This window comes from Lepidochelys kempii, chromosome 2 (genome assembly GCF_965140265.1).
Source record: "Lepidochelys kempii isolate rLepKem1 chromosome 2, rLepKem1.hap2, whole genome shotgun sequence".
NCBI classification, from domain to species: Eukaryota; Metazoa; Chordata; order Testudines; family Cheloniidae; genus Lepidochelys; species Lepidochelys kempii.
The window spans coordinates 262,236,560-262,263,644 of record NC_133257.1 but is presented as its reverse complement, the minus strand read 5'-3'; the positions used below and the strand labels follow the sequence as shown (position 1 = coordinate 262,263,644).

The 27,085-nt window shown below is 42.9% G+C and overlaps 1 protein-coding gene across 1 annotated transcript in view; it reads left to right on the top strand.

The window, feature by feature from the left end:
• The window catches only part of OBSCN (obscurin, cytoskeletal calmodulin and titin-interacting RhoGEF), a 291,804-nt gene that overhangs the window by 100,706 nt on the left and 164,013 nt on the right, over window positions 1–27,085 (top strand). Inside the window, exons 37-49 of the mRNA XM_073329682.1 lie at window positions 261–527; window positions 3,552–3,818; window positions 8,150–8,422; window positions 9,423–9,689; window positions 14,080–14,343; window positions 14,901–15,167; window positions 15,629–15,892; window positions 18,264–18,530; window positions 19,926–20,189; window positions 22,579–22,842; window positions 23,707–23,970; window positions 25,107–25,370; window positions 25,735–25,998. Of these exons, the coding sequence (XP_073185783.1) occupies window positions 261–527; window positions 3,552–3,818; window positions 8,150–8,422; window positions 9,423–9,689; window positions 14,080–14,343; window positions 14,901–15,167; window positions 15,629–15,892; window positions 18,264–18,530; window positions 19,926–20,189; window positions 22,579–22,842; window positions 23,707–23,970; window positions 25,107–25,370; window positions 25,735–25,998 (3,456 nt within the window). The remainder of the gene's footprint in view (window positions 1–260; window positions 528–3,551; window positions 3,819–8,149; window positions 8,423–9,422; window positions 9,690–14,079; window positions 14,344–14,900; window positions 15,168–15,628; window positions 15,893–18,263; window positions 18,531–19,925; window positions 20,190–22,578; window positions 22,843–23,706; window positions 23,971–25,106; window positions 25,371–25,734; window positions 25,999–27,085) is intronic.

Below are 27,085 nucleotides of genomic sequence, written 5' to 3'. Positions count from 1 at the left end.
CATTCTTGTAAGTAATTAATTGTCAGTTCCCAATTGCTGCTCATTGACATCCAATAAACAAAATTAATGTCCACTAAACATGAGCACTTGCTTTTTCCCCAGATAGTTCTATCTGAAAGTAAATCAGTAATGTAATGTGAATTTATTCTGTTATGTGAATCTATATTAAATGATTTTTTAGATAGAAGGAAGCCTAATGCTCTAAAAAATGATAAAGTTCCAGAACATGGATTTTTAACAGATATTGTTGCTTCCCTTAGAAAAACCAGCAGAGATTATAAAGCAGCTGGAGAATAAGACAGCAGCAGCAGGACAAGACATCAGCCTGAGCTGTGAAATGTCCAAACCTGACACAAATGTGAAGTGGTACAAGGATGGCAAAGCGATTCGGAAAAGCCAAAAATATGACTTGCGCCAAGAGGGAACATGGGCCATACTTGTCATCCATGATACCATGACCAAGGATACTGGGGAATATACGTGTGAGACGGAGACATCTAAAACTAAAGCATCGGTCACAGTAGAAGGTCAGTGGACAAACACCCGGGAGCCTGAAAGTATGTAGAGTAGGGCAAAAAACTGCAAAATTATTCCACTGGCCTTATTTAACAGACCAATTTTTTTGTTTTTCCAAACTTCGTACAGATCTATCTATCTTTCTTTTTTTTTAGATTAGTAATTTCTGAAAAAAACTTCGCAATTTTGCAGAATCTTACTGTGTGACTTAACTGACTGATTTGCATGGGCGATGGCGAGGGAAAGCCCCCAAACACACACTGAAAATGATATAAATGAAAAACTATTTGAACTTTATTAATGTTAATTGTACCCTAAACGCCAGAGTAATAAGACCACAATCTATGCCAAAGAGGAGTCCAGGGGTTAGAACAGGGGACTGGGATTTAGAAGCAACTGTCTCTATCCTCATCTCTACCGCTGACTCTCTGGGTAACCTCTTTGTGATTCGGTTTCCCTATCTTTACAATGGAAATAACAACACTTGCCCACCATTATTATTACTATTATTATTTAACATTTATATTACAGTAGCACATTGTCAGGGTTCCCCCGCACTCTGAACTCTGGGGTACAGAAGTGGGGACCTGCATGAAAGATCCCTGAAGTTTGTATTCTACCAGCTTAGGTTAAAACTTCCCCAAGGCACAAATTCCTTTCCTTTCTTTGGACGGTTTTGCTGCCACCACCAAGTGATTTACACAAAAATTCAGGGAAGGGTCACTTGGAATCCCTTTTCACCCCCTTTCCAGGGGAGGCTTGAGATTAATATACCAACTAATTGCCTTAGCAATGTGAGCACAGACCAGACCTTTGTCTTCAGGACGCTGAAATCAATCAGGTTCTTAAAAGAAGAACTTTATTATAAAGAAAAAAGTAAAAGAATCACACCTGCAAAATCAAGATGGAAGGTAACTTTACAGGGTAATAAAAAGATTTAAAACACGTAGGATTCATAGAATATCAGCGTGGGAAGGGACCTCAGGAGGTCATCTAGTCCAACCCCCTGCTCAAAGCAGGACCAATCCCCAATTTTTGCCCCAGATCCCTAAATGGCCCCCTCAAGGATTGAACTCACAACCCTGGGTTTAGCAGGCCAATGCTCAAACCACTGAGCTATCCCTCCCCCCGCAATTCCCCTCTGGGCTCAGTTTCACAGTTACAAAAACAGGAATAAAATTACCTCTGTAGCATATGAAAATTTACAAGCTAAAACAAAAGATAACCTAACGCATTTCCTTGCCCTACTTACAATTTCTGTGGTTTTAGATGGATTATTCCAGGTCTATTTTCAGAAGATGCTGTACCTGCTTGGCTTCTCCCTCCGCCGGGAGAGGGAACAATAAAAGAGAGCAACAAACAAATCCTTCCCCCACCAGATTTGAAAGTATCTCCTTTCCTCATTGGTCCTTCTGGTCAGGTGCCCAAGTAGTTTATTTGAACTGCTTAACTGCTTACAGATAAGGCAATTCAGTACAGCTGCCAAGGAGGGATTTTATGCTACACTTCCCTCTATATTTACGGCACACCTAAAGGCCACAACTATTACCCCAGGCACAAAACAGACCGATAATAAATTACAATCCTTCCCCCAAAGAGTTTGCAATCTAAAAACCAAAATGTAACAGATGAATGAGACACACCTCTCCATCTCTGGACAGCACTTTGAGGTGTTGAATAAGTGCAAAAAATATTCATGTTAATAATGATAAATAATAATACATCAAGCTCTGACAGTGTGTTCAGTGCTGTATGATTTGAAAAGTATCAAACCAATTCCAAGGCAATCCAAAATCCAGGTCTCAAGAGGTAATATTGTTATCATGTGACCTGATTTTCAGAGCGGCTTGAAATCTATGAAAATCAGGCCAGCAGTTATAATTCAAGTGGAGGCCCGGATTTATCCCTAAACTCATTGTACATGTCTCTTTTCAGTACTAGGAGCTAGTGAACTACATCTGGAAATCTTTGCATTTCTCACCAGGGAGAGAGAGAATTTCTTGCTGTGGAATTTAGTACATTGTCTTTCATTGTCTGCTACAGACTAGGGACCGAGTGGCTAGGCAGCAGTTCTGAAGAAAAGGACCTAGGGGTTACAGTGGATGAGAAGATGGATATGAGTAACAGTGTGCCCTTGTTGCCAAGAAGGCTAACGGCATTTTGGGCTGGATAAGTAGGGGCATTGCGAGCAGATCGAGGGATATGATCATTCCCCTCTATTCGGCATTGGTGAGGCCTCATCTGGAGTACTGTGTCCAGTTTTGGGCCCTACACTAAAGAAGGATGTGGAAAAATAGGAAAGAGTCTAGCGGAGGGCAACAAAAATTATTAGGGGGCTGGAGCACATGACTTATGAGGAGAGGCTGAGGTAACTGGGATTATTTAGTCTGCAGAAGAAATGAAGGGGGATTTGATAGCTGCTTTCAACTACCTGAAAGGGGGTTTCAAAGAGGATGGCTCTAGACTGTTCTCAGTGGTAGCAGATGACAGAACAAGGAGTAATGGTCTCAAGTTGCAGTGCGGGAGGTTTAGATTGGATATTAGGAAAAACTTTTTCACTAGGAGGGTGGTGAAGCACTGGAATGGGTTACCTAGGGAGGTGGTGGAATCTCCTTTCTTAGAGGTTTTTAAGGTCAGGCTTGACAAAGCTCTGGCTGGGATGATTTAGCTGGGGATTGGCCCTGCTTTGAGCAGGGGGTTGGACTAGATGACCTCCTGAGGTCCCTTCCAATCCTGATATTCTATGATTCTATGAATTCTATAACAGACTATGGGCATACCTAATACAGGTGGCCACAGAGAAGGAAGACTAATGACATTTTGTTTCTTTACAAGCATCTGATTCTCAACAGCTTTGCTCCTTGTACAGTCGTGTACACACCTGTGCATGGTAGATGTAAAAGTGCTACCGTTCTGATTGGATCTCACTTCGGACAGCTGTAAATGATTGCAAAGCAGTGGAGATTTCGGTCTAGGGTGTTTAGAATGTTCTTGAGGACTATGTTGGGCTAACCATTGGTTGTCACTTTCCTCAGAAAAACCCAATCGCTTTCTGAAGGAGCTTTCAGATCTGAAAGCTGATGAAAAAGGAGTCGCTGTTTTTATGTGTCAGACTGAGAAAGCCGCACCCACAGTGACCTGGCGGAAAGGGATGGTCGAGCTCAAGACAAGCAAGAAATATGAGATCGTCCAGAAAGGGAACATCCTGCAGCTCACTATTAATGCCTTAGAGAAAAGTGACAGCGACACCTACACCTGTGACGTTGGCGAGGCTCAGTCTAGAGCCAAGCTGATCGTGCAAGGTATGAACGGCTTGAATGCATGACCAAGTACTGCACGATTGACGGATGGCAGGAAGTGTGTGTGTTATAATTCTGAGCTCAACTTACTGGCAGCTGAGCAGCGTGAGTTAAGGGATGCCAATCGGATTACAGCCTAGAGGCTCATGTTTTCAAAAGTGGCTAGTGATTTTTGGCCCCTCCATTTTTTTTGGTGCCCAGATTGAGACTCCTTGAAGGAAGCTGACTTTCAGAAACTGCCTGAGCATTCACCCTTGAAAATCAGGCCCCTTTAAGGTGACTTGATTTGGGCACCCAGAATCACTACTCACTTTTGAAAATTTAGGCCTGAAATGCTGTGGGTGAAATTTAAAAAATGGGCACGAGTATGTGTGTGTATATATGTGATTGATAGGATTTGTGGAGCCAAGGGGTGGTGGCGGGGTGTGGGTGTGTGTGTGGTTAGTTCAGCACAGGGCCTGTATGCAGAGTGGCTGCTGCAGTCTTCAGGAAGTGGTAATAGCTGGAGAATCCTTCTGCTGCCACGGAAGAAGGATTTGCTTCTCTTGAGCCCTGTGGCAAACCTCTGTCCCAAACCTGTGCACTTGGGCCAGGCATAAGGTAAATATTTTTGGCCCATTGGTACATTTTATTCTGCGCTTTCAAGTAGCTGAATTAATTTTGTACCCTTCTGTAATTTAGTGTCGGTTGTGCACTAATGCATATGAATTGGCCAGGTGAAGTGAGGCCTAATGCTTGACTCAGTGGCATTTCTTTGTCTGTCTGTAATGTGATAACATTCATGGGGGAGACGGGGCACACACAGATCTCCTGACCTGCGGAGAGAGTGGGAGGAGACAGTGGGAACCTTAGTAAGGGGGCAGCTGGAAATGGGGAACTCACAGAGCCCTAGGTATGGGGAGATGGGAGATTTTTCCATCAGAATATCCTGATTCGTCAAAATCTAAACACTCCACAGGAGTGCAATGAGTTTAGCCTACAGAAGCAATGAATTGTGTGACCTTCCAGGTGGCCAAACAAAGTGAGGCCTAAAACTCCTCTGTGTCTATGTCAGTAATGCAATAACCTTTGAATATCACCTCTGATCAAGTCTAACATCTCAGAGAATGCTCTAGGCGCTGCTAGGATGAGCTCTACTGATTTTGGAGATAGTCAAAAACAACAGAACTTGGGGAAAGCCTGATTTCCACATAGTGCTCATTTTGGTGCTGCTGGCACAGGAACATTGTGACATCAGAGGTAATTCAAGCAATCATCACTCCCTCCATCGAGTTAATTTGCATGCTTCAGTCCCATTGGTTGAAATGAATTGGTTGATATGAGTCAACAGTGTGCCCTTGTTGCCAAGAAGGCTAACGGCATTTTGGGCTGTATAAGTAGGGGCACTGCCAGCAGATTGAGGGACGTGATCATTCCCCTGTATTCGACATTGGTGAGGCCTTATCTGGAGTAGTGTGTCCAGTTTTGAGCCCCACGCTACAAGAAGGATGTGCAAAAATAAGAAAGAGTCCAGCAGAGGGCAACAAAAATGATTAGGGGGCTGGAGCACATGACTTATGAGGAGAGGCTGAGGGAACTGGGATTGTTTAGTCTGCAGAAGAGAAGAAATGAGGGGGGAATTTGATAGCTGCTTTCAACTACCTGAAGCGGGGTTCTAAAGAGGATGGCTCTAGACTGTTCTCAGTGGTAGCAGATGACAGAACAAGGAGTAATGGTCTCAAGTTGCAGTGCGGGAGGTTTAGATTGGATATTAGGAAAAACTTTTTCACTAGGAGGGTGGTGAAGCACTGGTGATGAAGCACCTAGGGAGGTGGTGGAATCTCCTTCCTTAGAGGTTTTTAAGGCCCGGCTTGACAAAGCCCTGGCTGGGTTGATTTAGCTGGGTGGTGAAACACTGGAATGCGTTACCTAGGAAGGTGGTAGAATCTCCTTCCTTAGAAGTTTTTAAGGTCAGACTTGACAAAGCCCTGGCTGGGATGATTTAATTGGGGATTGGTCCTGCTTTGAGCAGGGGTTTGGACTAGACGACCTTCTGAGGTCCCTTCCATTCCTGATATTCTATGATTCTATGAAACTGCAGGTCAGGGTTGAGGTGCTTTGACAGAATTGGAGGGTGTGGGGGTTCAGGACTGGAATAGCAGGGGCTGTTTCAGATCTGGAGCTATATTGACCGAGGTAAGGTGAGGCTGCAGATTTGCACTGAGACACCCTCCACACTACTCCTGCCTCAGGCAAGATTATGTACCTTTGCCCAGTCAAAACTGTTTTAGTTAATCTAAACGGTGCCCATTTGGTGGGGCAGGAAGAGGGATTCCTCAGCACCAAATAACAACTGTCAATGGGAAAGGTGACCAAGGCAAGCAGCAGCATTAAGGTTTTCAGGTTAGGGTTAGGGTTACTGGAGGGAGTGAATGGTGATTGGTTGAGTTACCTCTGATGTCACAATGTTCAGAGGACCTCACGCACCTCTGATTGCAACACCAAAAGGGCGCTATCCGGGGGAAATTGTTATTGAAATGAAACTGATGAAACAACAAAGAGAAGAAGAGGAACAGCTCAGATGACTTAACAGTACAATTTTAGGTTCCGTGGCAGTGTCTTGTAAAATTGCTACGGATTCAGGGATAGACACTGCATTCTTGCCCCTCTGTAGCAGATCAAGCACTCACCAGCGCAGTGCCTCCAGCTGGTCGTCCGGGAATTAGCTTGATTCCAGCACTCGGAGCACCCCCTGCTGGCTGGTGTCTCTCCTGCCTCAGGCCCTGTGTCCCTCCTGGACCCTGGTGCCCCTTTCCCTTGGGGTTCTGCCCACCGCAGTGCCCCCACACTCTGGGTCTTCCTCCCAGGGGAACTCCCAACCCTCTAAGCCCACCTTGCCTCAGTGGCTACTGCCCATCGTCATCTAGCCCCCTTTCCCTGGGGCAAACTGCAGTCTGTGATGGCCACACATCACTAGCAAGGGGGTTGGACCCGCTGCCTTTCTTGGCCCAGCTGTCTCCCTGCAGCCCCAGTACCTCCTTTGGCCTTCAGCAAGGCCTCAGCCTGGGGACGTGCCAGGCCTGAGCTCCCCAGCTCTGCCTGCCCTTCCCCAGCACTGCTCTGCTTCAGGTACCCTGTGCTCCTTCAAGCAGCAAGGTCCTTCCCACTCCAAGGCTGGAGTGAGACTGACCCAGCTCCTCTGTTAGCCCTTATATTAAGGCCAGCTGTGACCTGATTGGGTGTGGCCACAGCTGTGGTTGCCCTTAACCCCTTTTCTAGTTAGGTCCCAGCCATAGCCCTCTCCAAGGGCTGCTTTTAACCCCTGCTCTCCTGGAGTGGGGCAACTGCCGCACTACATCCTCCCATTATCTGCCAGTTGAGCTTACAAAAGAAACAGTGTGCAACCTTCTAGCTTTCCAAAAGCACCAAATTACCCTAAAATAGGGAGGACCCAGGGTCTTGCCTAAGATGTCGTACAGCATCTGTTGCACAGTGTGAAAGATTTCTAATGCCAGCTTTAAACAACTTTGTTGACCTATAAAATATTTGATTTAACCACTAGAAAGGACAATGTTATTAAGCTCAAATATATGACTGAAAATGTGGAACAAGCTTAGTCCATGAAAACTATGGGAGTACTCTGGTTTTTGTGGTTCAGTAACACTTCTTGAATTTGTGTTGTAATTCACATTGACATCCGGAATATCTTTATGTATATATAATCTTTTTTTTCTTGTTCTTAGACTGATTTCCAGGACTGCTTCTTGTTTTTCCTTTGACAGATAAATTACTAACATAGTTCCCAAATTAAATCTCCATTCATCAGTGTGTTTGTCATTTGGCTGTTTACAGAGAAGTTGGAATCTGGCTGGTAGCACCGCTAAAGAAGAAAGTTGTATGTGGTCTAGCAAAATATGATAAATCCAGACAGGGGTTTTGGGAACATCCATTCAATGAACCTAGATGTCCAGAACACATGGCATATTGAGGGCCTCATTCTTTTCTCAGGTCCATATAGTGGATTTCATTTCTGAAATTCTGGGGAGATTAAAATATTAGAATTGTAATTTTCCCCTGAGTGTGTACTGGAATCTTTACAAATCAATGACATGTAGACTAGTGCCCTGAATTTGTCTTCATCCTGTTCTGGTGTGTCCTGTAAATGTTTATTTTCGCTGAATTCTTTGATCAATAACAGTGGAATGGTATTTAAACCTTCTGTACCAAGAATCGTGTTCCTTTCACAAAAGCACTTGTGCTGGAGGTCATGTCATTGGCATTCCCCTTTGCTTTTATTTGAACACAGGGATAGAAGCAAAGGAGTCCAGCAATTGATATGTCTGTGTTCCTTTCAGGCCAGAAAATACTAATAATTGAAGATCTGGAAGATGTTGATGTGGTAGAAGGAGAATCTGCCATGTTCAAATGCAGAATCTCTCCAGTAGAATATAGCAATGTGCAGTGGTTTTTGGATAAAACCCCACTCCATACCAATGAACTTAATGACATCCAGTCTCATCCTGGAGGATATCACTTGCTAACCTTGAAAAAACTGTCACTGAAGGATTCGGGGGTCATTACCTTTGAAGCTGGTGATAAGAAAACATCTGCCAGTTTGGTTGTTAAAGGTAATTCAAGCATAAAGGCCACAGGAAAGGATAAAGAGTACAGGCCAGCACTGGGTAGTGGTATATGTGTGCAGATGGATAGATAGCAGTAAATGCTATAAATTAGGTCCTGTGATATGAGTTCTTTAGTTAGAGAAGTCAGTATTGACAAACAAGGAAGAGAGAGAGAGAGAGGCAAATGGAGAGCGTCAATGAGGCCACATGACCTGAATGTTATGAATTCAGGATCCATACTGTGTACCTTTTGGAGTCATAAAATAATTCTTCAGTATGCAGAGCTGAGTAAAATACTTGGTTTCTGCTGCATCAAATTGAACACTTTTTGAAGAATCACATGAACAGTTTTGGAAGGGTGAAACTTTGCACCGTTTTATAAAATTGACATTGTTCTGCAGAATGGGCAGCTGTTTTCAGAAAGCAAAAAGCCGCTTTTACTAGCAAAACCCTGGCATTTAAGTGGGAAAAACTTGTGACGATCTGCTGGCAGAAACCAGTTTCTGATTCACTTCTTTAAAAACCACTGAGAAGTCAAAAGTCAACAGTTGATTGGTTCTGACAAATTTGCATTGCCATGTGCTTTGTATCGGATCAGTTTTCTCACTGTGCACATGTACACTTATTGTTTAGGCAGAAGCATCATGCTGTGCATTTTTCATATTGAAGAGGATCTAGGGGAATTTTCCTGAAGTAGTGAAATTCATGCTTCTCCCTAGTTAATGTTAAACCATGCCTGTTCTAGATGACTTATCCCTGATTCATATTCTTCCACAGAGACATTTGGCCCCTGGATTTTGCCATACTGTACCAGGCATTTTCAAAACCATGTCTACAGGTAGAAAGCCCCACTATAAGGGCTTAATGCCTCCCACCCCCAAATTGTTCTTTTGCGATAATGACGTTGCAGAATATTGAACCATATCTTTGGTATAAATAATCACATGTAAGGAAAGTGCTGCTCCCCTCCCTCTGAAAATCTCAGACAAGTTTTATGTGATTCTAGAGAAACCCTGCATCATTACAAAGGAGCTTGCTGATGCCAAAATCTTTGAGGGAGAGGATGCCTTTCTTCATTGTGAAACCTCCAAATCAGACAGCCCGGTAAAGTGGTACAAAGATGGGAAGACCCTTAGAAACTCCTCTAAGTATAAGATCAGCCGGTCGGGATTTGAAGCCACGCTTGTCATTCATGGGACAGAAGAGAGAGACAGTGGCAGATATGAGTGTGAGGCTGGAACAGCTAAAAATAGTGCAGTTGTCACTGTCAAGGGTAAGGAAGTTTGGAGTGATGCTGCCTAACATAAAGGTCAAAATAACAATTTAACACCTGGCTGCAACTGAACTGAAAATTAACTCCATCTCTTCACACTGTAATGCAAGATATGTTCTGACTAACTCAGCTGGACAGCCTCCAGGCAGGTGAAAAAGTGTAAAATAGACAAAACATTTATTCTGAGATTGAAATGAGCTTCGGAGTGCAAGGATAGGCAGGGGCTGGAGCTGGGTGTAGTTTACTGAACTGAAAGGAAAATACCCTTCTCAGTTATGCACATTGATTTTCAGTCAGCTTCCTTATGTGTGCTCATCTCCCATGAATGTCACTGAGTCCTCCAGGTATGTGGGGAGAGCACCATTTAGAACTGAGGGAATGCAGGATTTTGCCCTAAGAATGGAAGGAAGAACTATCTTAACAATGTGACGAAGGAGAGCTTTGTAGTTGTTACTCATCTTCATTTGTTCGTTATGCTTTTCTACCACACTTAGGGGACTGATCCAACTCCCATTAAAGACAATAGAAACACTCCCATTGGTTTCAATAGGAACTGGCTCTGACACTTGGGGGGAGAGGATTTTTTTTATCAAGAAAAAGAAATGCAATGTTTTATGTTACATAGCAACTACAATAGATTTGAAATTTCTCCTCTTGAGTGTTAAAGGATTTAAGCAAATGGATTTAAGAGATCCCCAGTGGAACAGTAGATGTAGATGGCCCATGGGATAAGGACACATGCTATAACACATTGTACTGCCATGCCCCGTCCAGCTATGAACCCAGGAAGTTTACTCAAGAGTTCCAGAATGATGAAGTGGTAGATAAAGGCAGGGCCCCGTGAAAGGTGTGTGTGCACCGAAGTAGGGCTGAAAGTGGAATGGAGGAAAGGAGCTGTCGTTCTTCAGCCAAGCAACTAGTGTGTGATGAATCAGAAAGTGTAAGTGCTGCGCTACACATTCATAACCTTGTGCTAGAAGACAGTAGTGAACACATTTGTGAAAACAGAGACCGTCAAGCAACAGCACTTTCTACTGTGACTGATCTGAAGCAGGAAACCCCACCAGATGTTTCCTCTTTCCTCTTCCACAGTCAACACTAACAGAAACTTTGGATGCCACCTACTTTTCACTAATTCACTTTGCAATCTGAAATCACTGTTTCGGACAGAGGCTGTGTGGGAATCTTCAGTGGGACTCTTTTATTTATCTGCTCACCTTTCTCTCTGTGTATGCTTTGCAGTGTTTGCTACATTAGTACATCTTCATGTCTGATAAAAATGTGTCCATCTTCCTATAAGGAGAAGGGATCCTTGACTGGGAAAACTAATGTGTCAGTTATTGTTTGTCATGCTGTTTGTCCTATCCTTGTGTTCTCTTTCTGTATGTATTATTTTACCTTGCTAGTTCTCTTTTTTTATATGGCAGTGGGCTAGCTCTGAACACCTGTCCGAAGTGTAGTCCAACTTCTCACATCCCTGACTGACATCTGCAAAATGTGGTACTAGAGAAAGGATACCTTTAACTAACCGCAGTGACAAAAATGGTATAAAACAGTTCCCCTCTTCTGTGTATTCAGTAGTTCACAGCATGAGGCAGGCATGCAAATAGCGTTACAGGGGAGTTGAAGGTGTCCAGTTTCTCTCACGATTGGGCCAGTAGAGAGTCTCCACATAACGAGAGGCCAAGATCTCATGCTATTAAGTGTTTAAACCATTTAAATAATATTTGTGGTGTTATTAATAATATATTGCACTGACAGCTGGAGATGGATTATTAGAATCTAAGCACTTTTTCATCCTGGCATTCTGTGATTCTACATCTTACGTGAAAGGGCTCATGTGGGATGAAGCAAAAAGGGGAAAAGTGATTTCCAGGCACTCTTGTTTTCTTCAATGGTCACACTCTGCAATTCTACATTTTTAGCTCTGCCAGTTCGTTTCAAACGAGAACTCCAGAATGAGGAAGCTAAAGAAGGAAATCAAGTCAAACTGACCTGTGAGCTGAGCAAACCTGACATCCCAGTGAAATGGACAAAGGGAGATACAGTTCTACAACCCAGTGACAAGTATGAGTTAAAGCAACACGGCACTGTTGCAGAGCTCATTATTCAAGATGCCAAATCAATAGATGCTGGAGACTATAGCTGCAGCACTGGAGAACAAAAGACAACTGCTCGGGTGAAAGTAAATGGTAGGCAGAGCTGGTAGATTTCAATTTATTTTACTTATGCAGTACTTAATACGTGTGCTATAATTTAACGGCAGTTCTTTATTATAGAGGGGCCAGTTATGGGTCCATAGTTAAGGTTTAACAATAATATATGTACTCAGTAATATCTGTATTACTTTAGTGCAGTTTCACATTACACTAAAGCAATGTGGGTGATTTATCCCCTGTTGTCCAGTCCCAGCTTCTGGCATTTGGAAGTTTAGGGACACCTAGAGCATAGGGTTGCATCCCTGACCATCTTGGCCAATAGCCATTGATGGACCTATCCTCCGTGAACTTATCTAATTCTTTTTGGAACCCAGGTATACTTTTGGCCTTCACAACATCCCCTGGCAATGAGTTCCACAGGTTCACTGTGCATTGTGCAAAGAAGTTCTTCCTTTTGTTTGTTTTGTACAACTGAAAGGAATTTGCACTTGTTTCACACCCAAATACACCACACTGCCAGTCACAAGTCCAATAATAATAATAATAATACTTCCTCTTAGTTTCAAACATACTGGCCATCTTTCTTGACTGCTGTTGAAAGGGTAGACCATATCAGAGCATTATCATATGGGAGTGGTGGACATGGTCTGTACACAATATTGATCACCTCTGGTTGTATATTTTAGCTCTGCCAGTCCTTTTTAAACAAAACCTGCAGAACACAGAAATGGAAGAGGGGAGCACCGTAGCTTTGCACTGTGAGATCACTAAACCCGATGCCCGAGTGGTGTGGAAGAAGGGAGGAGCCATACTCCAGGAGAGTGCCAAGTATGAGCTGAAGCAGAAGGGTTGTGTGGCAGAGCTGCTCATTCACAATGCAGAGCTGGAGGATGCTGGAAGATACACCTGTGATACTGGAGACCAGCAGACGACTGCTCAAGTCAAAATCCACGGTAGAGGTTTTTTCATCACTTTCTGTTGTTGTTGTTAATCATGTTTATTATGGTAATGCCTAGGCGCTGACTAAAATGGGCACCATTGTGCAAGCTGCTGAACAAACACAGAGGGGCCAATAGACCCTGCCCCAAAGAGCTGATGGTTTAGATAGAGAAGACTGATGACGGGTTGGGGGTAAGGATGTAATACATGAGCAGAGCAATCGGTGGCAAACATCGTGTTAGTTCCAAGGTTTTCTGGGAGGGATGTGAGAGGTTAGTTGGCAGCTTTAAAAATACAAAGACAAAAGAAGGGAGAGGGAATATTGAAGGGAAGGGGATGGTTGGGCAAGGAAGGAAAGAGGGAGACTATGAGGAGCAGATGTGGAGTGATGCTGAGGTGAGGAGTCCGTGAGAGAGGGCTGGAGCAAACCGCCAATCAGCACAAGGCAGCAAATGTCCAGTCAAACCTGTAAAAAGTATTTTGATGACATCGCCAGTGTTCAAAGTCCCCGGCTTAAACAGCTTCTGCAGAGGCTCTCAAGAGTCCTAACAGGTTGAGTCTCTGGCGAACTCCTCCCTGCAATTTCTCTCACCAAAGCCACATATCTGGAGGGAGGAGGGCCACTGTATAGGGTCTTAATGGGCCCCAGAGCAGGGGGCCTTCCCTGCACAGTTCGGGATCTGGAGGTCGGGTGGAGGGTCTGAGGGAGAGGCAGCCCAGGCTGGTCCTGCTTTTCTGTTGTGTTCTCTAGGTAACCCTCCTATCCAGGAATATCAGTCAAATGATCTTTTGTTGACGACATAATATCTGTCAATGGCTTTGAAATAATTATTGCAGTAAAACCTCTTTTCTGCTCTGGAGTAAGGCACTAGGCTGAACTTGACAGTCTAGCTGAAAGGCCCTGTGGGGCAAGATGTCTGATTTTAAAGAACAGGGAGTTTTTGCAGGGAGTTAAAAAGCAGGTTCTTTGGCAAAGTAACTGCTTGGCAACAGTTATTTTAAATTGTGTTTAATTCTTTCCCCGCCCCCCAAAAATTAACTGTGTGCGAATGAATATGCCAATTTATCAGCTCTGGAGACAGACCCCGCCATTTATCCAGGCATTTCCTTACGTCCCAGCTCACTTTCCCGTTTTATTTAGCCTTTCGCCCATGCCATCCTTGTCAATATCCTTATAAAGTCATGGCACTGAAAGAGAGTCATGTAACTGTTCCTTGTCTCAGTCTATGCCATATACAGTGCAACCATATTACGTGGATGCACATCATATAAATGCCTGTTTCCTCCTTCAGCCCTGCCTGTACTCATCAAAGAAGAACTGAAGAACTTGGAAGCCACAGAAGGTGGAACAGCCACTCTGCGCTGTGAGCTGAGCAAAGCCGCTCCAGTGCAGTGGAAGAAGGGGCCCAAGGGGCTCAGGCCAAGTGGCAAATACAGAATGAGACAAGAAGGCACCATTGCTGAGCTGGTCATCCATGATCTAGATCTGAAGGATGCTGGAGATTACACATGTGTGTTTGGAGATCAAAAAACCACAGCAACCTTAACAGTGAATGGTAAAAAGTCATAAAAAAAATGACACTCCTGAGAGTCTCCCCCCTCCCCCTTTTACCTATTTCCGAACAAAATTTACCTGTGTCCTACTTGTCTTTTCTTTGTTCTTCTTTGCACATCATGCTGTGCCTCCTATGTCCATTTGTCCTCTACCCTGACAGAATTCAGTGCATGTACGCACAGTGTAAAGTCTTCTAAAGAACGCTAACCAGGCAAAGAGCATGTGTGTGTATTTTACTGAATTGGTACTGAAGCATGAGACCCCCTGGGCAGTTATCAACCTCTCTGTTAAGGGGATTAAGTACAGTCAATCACTTCCTCTGTTGACTGTCACAAAAGCCTTGCTTTACTGGGGACTTAGTTTTCAGGTGGCTTGTTCTCTGGGTTTCAGTTGTTTGCAGCTAGACAAATGGTAGATCATGCTTGGTGTAAGAGTGTTGTGGTGAGGCCCATGGCATTAAAAAATAAATTACAGTTCACTCATTGTCCGAGGAAGATGCTTCACAGTTCCAAGTTTGTGGCATTTGGATGAAATATTTGTTTGTTTTGTGTCTCTCAGCCCTACCCACACGTTTCAAAAAGGAACTGAAGAATGAGGAGGCCACTGAGAGTGGAACAGCCACACTGCACTGTGAGCTGACCAAGGCTGTTGACTCAGTTGAGTGGTTGAAGGATCAAAAGGTGCTGAAACCAAGTGGCAAATACAGGATGAGGCAGGAAGGCCGCTTTGCTGAGATGATTATCCAAGACCTAGATTTGGCGGATGCTGGAGATTACACTTGTGTGTGTGGCGACCAGAGGACAACAGCTGCTTTAACAGTGAATGGTAAATGTGCCCAAAATTAAATAGGTTGTTTTATATTTATCTCCTCTATGGAACTCAAGATGTTGGCATTCAGCATTCACACTGATCCATGGCTGCTCCTCTGATCCCTTGTTCGCTGCAGTTTTGGAAAGAGGACTCATATCCTCAGCTTTGTGGTGACACTGGGTCACCTTGATAAAGAACATTCCCCCGTGTGGTATTGGTTTGCCACAGTCCAGCTATGTTCCCTCATTTCTTTTCCTTCTTTATGCACAACTTATTCTCATCCTTATTGCTACAAGCTGTCTCCATTCTAAGAATGATGCACATGTATTTAACTGTATATTTTACTTAGTTTCCTTCTTTTAGGGCTTTGAAATGTGTGATTGGAAAAAAATGGGTTATCACAAAAAAAACACAAAAAAATCCTACTCACTGCATTCTGGTTCTGATACAGTCTCTGTCTATATTGCATTCTTCAGCCTTGCCTGCATTTTTCCAAGAAGAACTGAATAACAAGGAAGTTTCAGAGGGTGAGACAGTCACTCTGCACTGTAAATTGAGCAAGCCCGCCCCAGTGGAGTGGAAGAAGGGACAAAAGGTTCTCAGACCAAGTGAAAAATGCAAAATAAGACAGGAGGGTCCCTTTGCTGAACTGTTGATCCTTGATCTGGATTTGATGGATGCTGGAGATTACACTTGTGTGTGTGGAGAACAGCAGACTACAGCGACCTTGACAGTGAATGGTAAAAAGAAACACGCAGCAGATGTCCCAGATAAAATGATATAACTCTATAATTTCCTCCCCTTTAAAATTCCTTTTCCAATATAATGTTTTATCCTCACCTTCATTCCACCCCCGGTATCCCTGTGTATTTAATTTCTTTATCTTTCTTTGCATTCTCCCTCTTGAGAGCTGCATGTAATTGCATTCATAGGCATTATATGTGCAAATATCAAAGGCAGTACAGACACCTAAATGTTTCTTTTCCCCAACTCAAATACAAATTCAGTCTAGTTTTTTGGTCTATATATGTGGTGGTTTGAAAGTTTTTCCTTAGGGATTGTGTTATAAAATGGGACTATATTATCTCACTTCAGATTACGTGGAATGTTGGGTCTGTGTTCCTACGGTGACCAGATGGTAATCATCATCTTATGCCATTACATAGAGGATAGTTTAGTGAAAATGATCGACTTTTTTTTATGCTATTGTAGATTCTGTCACTTATTTTGAATTGTTTCTTGGCCCCTCTAAAATATTTTAGTGCAGCAAAAAGTTGACACCATGGTTTCTAGTTATGTTCCCTTCTAAAGAGTTCTGTTTTAGAGAGAACACAGACACTAATCTGCATGGGTATTATTTATGTCAAGGGAAAACATTTTGGGCCTGATATTGAAAAGCGGTCTCTGATTATACTCCTGTGATTTTGCTGAGACAAATACTAATGGTTATGTAGCATTTTGATATATAATCACCTGATTTTTATCAACCGATCAGATTGATAGATGTTGAAATGCTATAAAATAACCCTACGCAATTGAGGGCACAAAATCAGAAGCCCGACTGAGACCTTTTTCTTTAAAAAAAAAAAAAGTCTTTGGGGCTACAGTGACAGCATTGATTTAGATAACTAACAGAGGAGAGCATTTGTAGTTCTGAGTTTCTCCGCTCTGATACCCTTCTGTCCATATCACATTCATTCTGCAGTTCTGCCTATACTTTTCACCAAAGAACTGAAGAATCAAGAAGCTACAGAAGGTGAAAGTGCCATTCTGCACTGCGAGCTAAACAAGGTTGCTCCTACCGTGGAGTGGAAGAAGGGACACAAGATCCTCAAACTGAGCGACAAGTATAAAATGAGACGGGAAGGTGTTGTTGTTGAGTTGATAATCCAAGACCTAGAAGTGACAGATGCTGGAAATTATACCTGTGTGTGTGGAGACCAACAGACCATGGCGGCTGTAACTGTAAATGGTAAAAGAAGAAGCATGCTAAAAATAATTCCATTTTCCCCTCCATTGCTTTGGATAGACTCACTCCTTTCCTGATGTAACCTATAGGCCTTTTTCATCCCTCGCTAAGGTCCTGATCCAAAGCTCATAGAAGTCAAAGAAAAGGTGCTCACTGACTTCAGTCAGGTTTGGATCAAGCTCTTACACAGACACAAAACAGTGAAAATAGATAAGAATGGGACCCTGCATAGCCAGAACTGCTGCTGCTTTTCTGTTTCCAGGCCATTGTTTCTTCACTGGAAGTTTCTTTGTTGGAGTTACTGTTCTCCTCATGCTCCCAATAAGCTGTTAGCTTAGTAAGGCCTATAGCCTGACTCATATTTAGGCTTTACAACAAACCGAAAAGTTGCATCCCATTCTGTCCTTAAGAAAAATTGATTCTTTCCCTGTGCTCCAGCTTTGAGACAGAAAAGTGATTACATACAGTCCTGTATGTAAAGGGCATTGCTGTAGAGTTCCCATGCTCTCACAATGAGAGCGGGTCAAAACTTTTCATGTGGAAAGTTTTCCCACTGAAAAATATAGTTTTGCTGAAACAGACATTTATTTTTATGGGGAATAAGGTCAAATCAGGTGAAATTTTTTTTTGTTTCCTTCAGGATATTTCTAAACAAAATTTCCTTTTCAAATTAACATTTCAAAATGAGGCTTTGTTTTGTTTTGACGTAGAATGTCATTTCGTTTTGTGTAGAAATCTCAGGTTGAAACAAGAAAAAAATCATTTTGAAACTTCTCATGGGAAAACCAAAATGTTTCAACTGAAAAGTTTTGAATGAAGATTTTTTCATTTGAAATTTCACGGGGGAAAACATGGTTTTTTGACCTGCTCTTCTGATCCTCTTGTCCACTTCCTTCTGTAATGATTTGTGACGATTGTGAGGCTTCTGCTCCTTTCTACCAATACTGCATTTCTGGGCATGGGGGTTATCTGATTATCTATTTGTTCCTCATATTGATTATATGAGAGCAGTGAAGCTGATCTAATGACAGCTGATGGTCCAGTTCTGATAACTCAGGAGGAATTAACTGGAAAATGAGGGGAACATTTAGTTTTTACTTTTCGCATTTTTAAATCCAACTGTCCTTATTGCTGTCCCTCAGTCCTGCCTGCATTTTTCAAGGAGGGATTGAAGAATAAGGAAGCCTCAGAAGGTGCAACAGCCACTCTGCACTGTGAGCTGAGCAAAGTCCCTGTCCTCGTGGAGTGGAAGAAGGGGCAAAAAACGCTCAAACCCAGTGAAAAGTACAGAATGCGACAGGAAGGTGCCATTGCAGAGCTGTTGATCCGTGACCTGGATGTACAAGATACAGATGATTATACCTGTGTGTGTGGAGACCAGAAGACCTCTGCTGTCTTGACAGTCCATGGTAAACAAAAATTCCACCTTACAAGAGAAATATTCCAGAGAGCTTCACTCCCTTTGGAATTCCCTTCCTGACCTGTTTTACTGTTAGTTTTCACTTTTCCTTTTTTTTCTTTCTATAGTGCCCATCTGTATTTCATTTCACCTCACCTTGTCTCTTGGTATTAAAATAATCTTCCTTATTGTGAACTAAAAGGGGGTACAGATGCCTTCCTTTTCTAGATCCATTTTGTGTTTTTACAGAGTAAAAACTTTATATGTACTTAGTAAGGCCAACATTTTCTAGGCCCCAAGAATGTACTTAGGCTTCTAAATAAAAGTGGCCTGATTTTCAGAAGATTTGAATACTCGCAACTCTGATTGAAGTCAATGGATTTCAGTGCCTGACTTGAGGAAACCATATCTGAAAATTTTGGCTTCCATTTGGTTATGGACTTTTTGGAGAAATCAGACCCTCAGGATTAAATGGTTCCCAGTATTTCTTGGGGGTAACCATGATATGTGCTAATGATGAAATTACAACATCCAATCTGATGGGTGCCGATGGTAATTTTATTGTTAGTTTTGCTGTCATGAGCCGTTGTCCTGGAGCTAGGAGTGCTGGGGGTACTGCCGCACCCCCTGGCTTGAAGTCAAAAGCCAAATACATGGTTTCCACAGTTTTCATCATCAGCACCCGCTCTATAAAGATTGTTCCAGCACCCCTGGTGGTGAGTGATACAAAACAGTCTTAATTACACTATCAGCGGTGTTAATTTATTTATAGTGCTGATCAATGGATAAATCTTAAGAGACCCTGTTCAGTTTAGATAAATCTCAAAGTTCAGATGCTTTTGAAATCATAGTTCAACCTTTGCAGCACATCTATGTCCTGTCCCCTTTCCCTGCATTTTATTCCTTCCTTCTCTCCCAAACGCAGTCTTCTCTTTCACACCAAGCCCACGCTTCCTTTTCCTCACAAACAATCTTCTGCACATTTGTTTATAAGCCCATTAAAAACCTTATTACCGATTGTTTGAATACTTCTCAAGAAAGGTATTTTTGATACCGAACTGACAATTATCATGTTCTGGAAGTTATGTCTTAATGCCATACATATGCTTAGGCTGCTAAATCAATATCTAAAGAGACAAGGTGGGTGAGGTAATATTTTTTTATTGGGCCAACTTCTGTTGGTGAGAGAGATTCTGTGTAAGATTGAAAGCTAGTCTCTCTCAACAATAGAAATTGGTCCAATAAAAGATATTACCTCACCCACCTTCTCTCTCTAATATCCTGGGACCGACACAGCTACCACAACACTGCATAAATCAAGATCTAGTAATTTAAAAGAAAGGTATAAATTAAAGTCTGAGTTTATGGATTTTGATGCACTTTCTGTCCCTATTCCATCCCCCAGCTCTGCCTGCACTGTTCAAAAAGGAACTCAAAAATGAGGAAGCCACAGAAAGTGGGACAGCTACTCTCCACTGTGAGTTGACCAAAGCTTCTCCAGTGGAGTGGATGAAGGCTCAAAAGGTGCTCAAAGTTAGTGACAAATATAAAATGAGACAGAAGGGTGCCATTGCTGAGCTGACAATCCATGACCTGGATGAACAGGATGCTGGAGATTACACTTGTGTGTGCGGAGACCAGAAGACCACTGCATCCTTGACAGTGCATGGTAAAACAAAAAATAATATGAGATTTTCTACAATGTCCTCTATGATTGCGATTAGGATCACAAACTGATCTTGATATCATCTGTCATTTTATATTGCTACTGTATTTATAACAACCACTATGCATTTTCTTCACTTTAAGTCCATAATTTGGGTTTGGTACAACGTTATGGAGGTTTTTCTGCTCCTTTTTGTCATGTTAATAGAATTTGGGGGTAAATAATTAAGTCATGGCAAAATTACATGCAACAGTTTGAGTTTTCCCCTTAATTAATTTCTTTAATCATATTACTGAGATTTCATTTATTTTAATAGGTAACTTGAGAGAAGATGAGTGGGAAACCAAGTTGACCCACAATAGCTTGCAATTTTAAATAGTACATTGGATACGTTTTAAATGCTAACCTAATAACAGCACAAGTAGACTAGGCGTACCTTCTTGAAAGTTCAGGGCAAGCTTTCTTTTATTGTATATGTCAGACGATGCCTCTCAGTCCTAACCTGCTACACTGCAGCTGTTCTAACACTGAGCTTGACTGTCTCAGAGAACAGACTGCCAGTTTGGTTGTAATGCGCTGAACTTCGTGCACTGGAAAAATGTCAACCAAGGACTCAGATGAGACCCATGAAATCATTTTAATTTGTTTTTTAGATACTGTATGTTGTAACCCAAATTACTAGAGACTGAAGATTAATACACTAATCTCCTGGAGCCACCCAGCTGCAATTAGTTCTTGAATTTTAATGCACTCTCTGTTCATCCTATGCTCCTCAGTCCTTCCTCCACGTTTTAAAAAAGAATTGAAGAATTTGGAAGCCAGAGAAGGTGAAGCAGCCATTCTGTGCTGTGAGCTGACCAAGGTCGCTGCCCCAGTGGAATGGAAGAAGGGTCCCAAAGTGCTGAAACCAAGTGACAAGTTTAGAATGAGACAGGAAGGCACCATTGCTGAGTTAGTGATCCATGATTTAGATCTGACAGATGCTGGAGATTATACATGCACGTATGGAGACCAAAAAACCACAGCTGCCTTAACAGTGAATGGTAAATAATATATCCCAAATTAAGTGCATAATTTTCTACTATCTGTTCTGTGAAAAATAATGGTATCATCAACTGGATTACAGCCCTACTTTCAGCCTGCGATAATTTAGTCTGTATATCTAAAAAGTTAAAATCCATGTGCTATAATTTTCTTAAATATTGCTGATGAATTTAGCAAAATTTTAGCGGAAATAGAAATAGACTGTTGGCATTGTTTGGACCAGATGTTGGTCATGCACTCATTGCAGAAATTTCCACAGAGAGTTGGGAAATACACCTCAATTTCAACGGCAAATCCTTCTGATTTTCATGTTAAATAGTAGGTGTTAAAACAGTAACGTTAATTTTATCACGATAAATGTTATGATGTTACATTCCAAGAACGGGGGATATCATGATAACAGCCAACACCATGATAAGAGACATGTTTCCTTATCAATTTTGAACAGTGTATTAAATTTCCTTGGCAGGAAATATAATCGTTGCTACTCTCTCTGGGAGGTCGGTAATGCGACATCCAGTGGCTAGTTGATGACACTGGTATGTTAGTGAATTTGCACAAAGCACGAAAACCACCAACACTTAACAGGAGCACCGTGTGAAGGTTGTTGTCTTGCTCTTTGAAACTTTCTTTAAATAGAAAATGAGGCAAACACCTGTATGCAACTGTGGTCACCAGGCATAAGCAATGGAGCACATCATATCTGAATGTCTCCTTCGTTCTTTTGCCAGGGGCCTGAAGGACATTCACCAGCACACTGCTGCAGCAATGTGCTGGCTATCAAATCTAGATATCAACAATTACAAATTTATACTCACCCAAGCCATACGAAAGAAGAAGAAGAATTTCCTTGGGGAGGTACTGACAGTCGTGTTATATTGAACTAGGCATATTGCAAGGACACATCTAAATGAGAAAGGACATGTCAGCCAGTGCCATTTCATTTGTGACCCTATTAGTTTATTTATTATTTGTATTACACTAGCTCCTAGAAACGTCAATCAGGTTTAGGAATCATTTGTTCTAGGCACGATACAAATACAGTAAAAAGGAGGTCCCTGCCCTGAAGGGGATCTGAAAGACGAGGATGGTTCTCTAGCTGTTTCATTCTGTGGGGCACCTTATAAAAAGAGAGATCTGCCTTAGGATAGGATCTTTTCTGAACCTCCCAAGCCACCACTATGTGGTCCTCAGTATGATTAATTCTGTTTCAGGGAAGGCTTTGCAGACCAATGGTGGTCCATGGATCACAATTTGATAATTCTGTGGGTTAGTGTGTTTGATGTCTGTGCCAGGTAGTTGCCGTAATGTGAATGTTCATGTACTCTGTCCATTCTGAACTCCTCAGCTCTGCCTGCACGCTTCAAGGAAGAAATGACAAATGAGGAAGCCACGGAAGGTGGTAGAGCCACTCTGCGCTGTCAGCTGACCAAGGTTGCTTCGGTGGAGTGGAAAAAGAAGCACAAGGCACTCAAACCAAGTGACAAATATACAATGAGGCAGGAAGGTGCCATTGCAGAACTAGTCATCCATGATGTAGAAGTCAAGGACTCTGGCGATTATACCTGTGTATGTGGAGACCAGAAGACAATGGCAGCTTTGATAGTGCATGGTAAAAAAAAATAATCAGAATTTTCTTTTTAAACTTGTGATTTTTCTACCATCCCCTTTGGAAAACTCAATACTGACAGCCACTAAGCTCCCATTCTCATCTTACCATAATCGGACTCTTCTATAATACATTTTCCTTCCTTTTTCCTGATCTCCATCTAACTCACTGGAGCCCTATTTCTTGTACTAGCTCTTAACACCCTGTGTGTTTTTCTATTTTCCATCTAATCTGTGCATGTTTCGTGCTTACATTATACTTCTTCTGGAAGGATTTCACTTACTTGCATTGTTTTTGTGTTGCTTGTTTCAGAATGAGCCAGGAGAGAAGGTGGGGCTGGAATTTTTATATTTCTTAAATGAGAAGAGAGGTCTTTGGTTATAATTTAACATTTGGCTGACAGTTTTAAGGGCTCAGGATAGTAATACTGCAAGCAAGCGATGGTTCTGTGCAGTCTTTCTTACAATTCTAACAATACATCCTGCATATTTGTCTACTTATTTGGCCCACGTCGCCTCAGTATCTGAGACATTATTCAGGTTTATCTGCACAATCTCCCTGTCGGGTAGGGAAGTATTATCATCGTGCCCATGGGGCACTTGTCCAAGGTCACAAAGAAATTCTGTTCTAGAACCAGGAACTGAATTCAGATCTCCTGAATCTCTGTTCTTGCCTGACTCTCCTCCTTCCATCATCGTCCTGACCAACAAGACATTTGCTCTTCCAGTCTTGAACCTCTTATGAGGTGACCAATTCCGTAATGAGTGGAAGAATATTTAGACATGGACAGAAGCTTGTGACCATCAATTTAATTTATTTGTCATCTCTGGAGGTTGTGAGAATGTTCCCTCACTCTTTGTTCCTTAGCCCTACCGGTGCTTTTCCAAGAAGAATTAAGAAATGAAGAAGCTACAGAAGGTGGTGCAGCCGCTCTGCGCTGTGAGCTGACCAAGGCTGCCCCAGTGGAGTGGAAGAAGGGACACAAGGTGCTCAAGCCAAGTGACAAATACAAAATGAGGCAGAAGGATACCACTGCAGAGCTGGAGATCCACAATCTAGATGACAATGATGCTGGTGATTATACCTGTGTGTGTGGAGATCAGCAGAGCACAGCTGTCTTAGCATTACATGGTAATTACAAGTATCATAATGAAGTTAATAATTTTCTAATAACTTTAATAATTTTCAGGTTCATCCAGTGGATTCAAACATCTGTCCTTGTGTAATTTGTCATTTCTGTACTTTTTCCTTTATTATATTTGTTGCATATAGGAGTCATAGTAATTAATTTGTTTTTTGTTGAGCCTCCCTCCCCGGAACCCCAACTCCATAATACAATATCTGTGTTAACAGCCTGATCCAGTTACCACTCATTACAGAATAAGTGTGGGATCAGGCCATGTGACAGGGTGCTCTGGTCACGGCAGGCCGGTCCCCCTCCTGCCCGTTCTGGGAATTAGCTCTGTGCAGCCCATGCCCCTTCTTGGGGTTACACTCTGTCTATTTCTCCCTCTGTGGTCCCTCTCTGACTCCAGGAACTGCAGCCTCTGCTTTGTGACTCAGCTGTCCAGCCAGGCCACTGTGTGGTTTCCCTTCTGGGGATGTGTGTCAAAGTCCCTGCTCACTAGCAATCTCAGGCAGTCCTCCCATTCTCTGCTCCAGGTGCCACTCCCTCTGTGGCTGGTGAGGGAACCAAGGTCCACCCTCTACTCCGGGTTCCAGCTCAGGGACCCTCTAAGCAGCATCCAAAGTGTGATTCCTTCCTGCACCTTGCTGCTTTTCTCTGAGCCTCTTCCTTTCCTCCTGGCCCTCCCCACTCCCTGGGGTTTGCCAGCCTCTCAACTCCTTCCTCCCAAGGTGTAACCAGCAGGTATTTGTCATCCCCACCCCCCTGCCACCCAGCACACCTCCCTTCTCCCAGGGAGTGACTGCAGACTACCTCCCTGCAGCCCCCTCTGCTTCCAAGTTCCTGTCTTTCTATAAATCCCTCCCATTCCCACACAGTCGAGATTCCCCTAATTAGGGCTTTCCTCCCAGGCCTAATGCTCCCAGATTGCAGCCTAACTGGCTGATTGGACCCACTTGGCCCAATTCAGCTCTTGCAGCACCAGTGTGGGGAGTATACCCCATCACATGCCCTAAGACAGCTCTCTCTTTTTATCACCTTCTTCCAGCCTGTGATGTTTTCTACGCCCCTTTCTTCCACCTATTCTCTGGTGGTTGTGCTCAGAGCTCCATTTTAATGCTCTGTCTTTTACATCCTCCAGCTCTGCCTGCGCTCTTCAAAGAAGAACTGAAGAACGAGGAAGTTACAGAAGGTGGAACAACCACTCTGCGCTGTGCGCTGACCAAAGCCACTCAAGTAGAGTGGATGAAAGGGGACAGTTTGCTCAAAGCGAGTGACAAATACAAAATGAGACAGGAGGGCACTGTTGTTAAACTGATTATTCATGATCTAGAACTGAAGGATGCTGGAGATTATACCTGTGTGTGTGGAGACCAGAAGACAGCTGCTGGCTTGATAGTGCATGGTAAAGCAAAAAATCAAAATTCAATTGCCTACCACCCCATCTGCTATAATTTTTACCTGCATCTGTGTCTGGGGCTTTTTTTTTTTTTTTTAGTAGTTGATTGTTTATATGCATTTATAATTTTTGTGTTACTTTGCTCTTTATCGCTTGTCTTATTTCTTGGAATTTCATTGGGTGCATTAACAGTCCTGAAATATATTGTGAGGAAAGGAGCTGATTGCAAAGAGTTCTCACCTTCCTTTGTTCATGCTGCTTTTCTTGTTTCCTCTTTACAGTGTAATTTTTGTCCATTTTCCCCCAATCACACCAGCCACCTGGCACTTACAGTGTTTAATGTACTGTCCATCCATTCTGTGATCCTCAGCTCTGCCTGCGCTTTTCAAAGAAGAACTGAAGAACTTGGAAGTCACAGAAGGCAAAACAGCCACTCTGCATTGTGAGCTGAACAAGCCTGCTTCAGTGGAGTGGAAGAAAGGGCACAAGATACTCAAGGCGAGTGAAAAATACAGCATGAGACAGGATAGTGTCACTGCTGAGCTGGAGATCCATGATCTAGGTCTGCAGGATGCAGGAGATTACACATGCATGTGTGGCGACCAGCAGACCACAGCTACGTTGATAGTAAATGGTAAATAATATATTCCAAATTAACGCTTAATACTTTACCATTTGTTCCTGTGAAACTTATTATTGTTCCACAGAAGATTCACCTAATTCTCTTGGGCTCTTATTAATTTGTGTATAGCTGAAGAAGGAGAACTTCTTGTTTCCATATGACTTAGATGGTAAATTTAAAAAAGTATTCAATGTTCGTGATCATCCAGTGTGGAGACTGGCTGGATTGAATGTAGATGTGGAGCAGGGCACAGGCTCAGCATGGATTCACCAAGGGAAGGTCATGCCTGACTAATCTAATTGCCTTCTATGATGAGATTACTGGTTCTGTGGATGAAGGGAAAGCAGTGGATGTATTGTTTCTTGACTTTAGCAAAGCTTTTGACATGGTCTCCCACAGTATTCTTGTCAGCAAGTTAAAGAAGTATGGACTGGATGAATGCACTATAAGGTGGGTAGAAAGTTGGCTAGATTGTCGGGCTCAATGGGTAGTGATCAATTGCTCCATGTCTAGTTGGCAGCCGGTGTCAAGTGGAGTGCCCCAGGGGTCGGTCCTGGGGCCGGTTTTGTTCAATATCTTCATAAATGATCTGGAGGATGGTGTGGATTGCACTCTCAGCAAATTTGCGGATGATACTAAACTGGGAGGAGTGGTAGATATGCTGGAGGGGAGGGATAGGATACAGAAAGACCTAGACAAATTGGAGGATTGGGCCAAAAGAAATCTGATGAGGTTCAATAAGGATAAGTGCAGAGTTCTGCACTTAGGACGGAAGAACCCAATGCACAGCTACAGACTAGGGACCGAATGGCTAGGCAGCAGTTCTGCGGAAAAGGACCTAGGGGTGACAGTGGACGAGAAGCTGGATATGAGTCAGCAGTGTGCCCTTGTTGCCAAGAAGGCCAATGGCATTTTGGGATGTATAAGTGGGGCATAGCGAGCAGATCGAGGGACGTGATCGTTCCCCTCTAGTCGACATTGGTGAGGCCTCATCTGGAGTACTGTGTCCAGTTTTGGGCCCCACACTACAAGAAGGATGTGGATAAATTGGAGAGAGTCTAGCGAAGGGCAACAAAAATGATTAGGGGTCTGGAACACA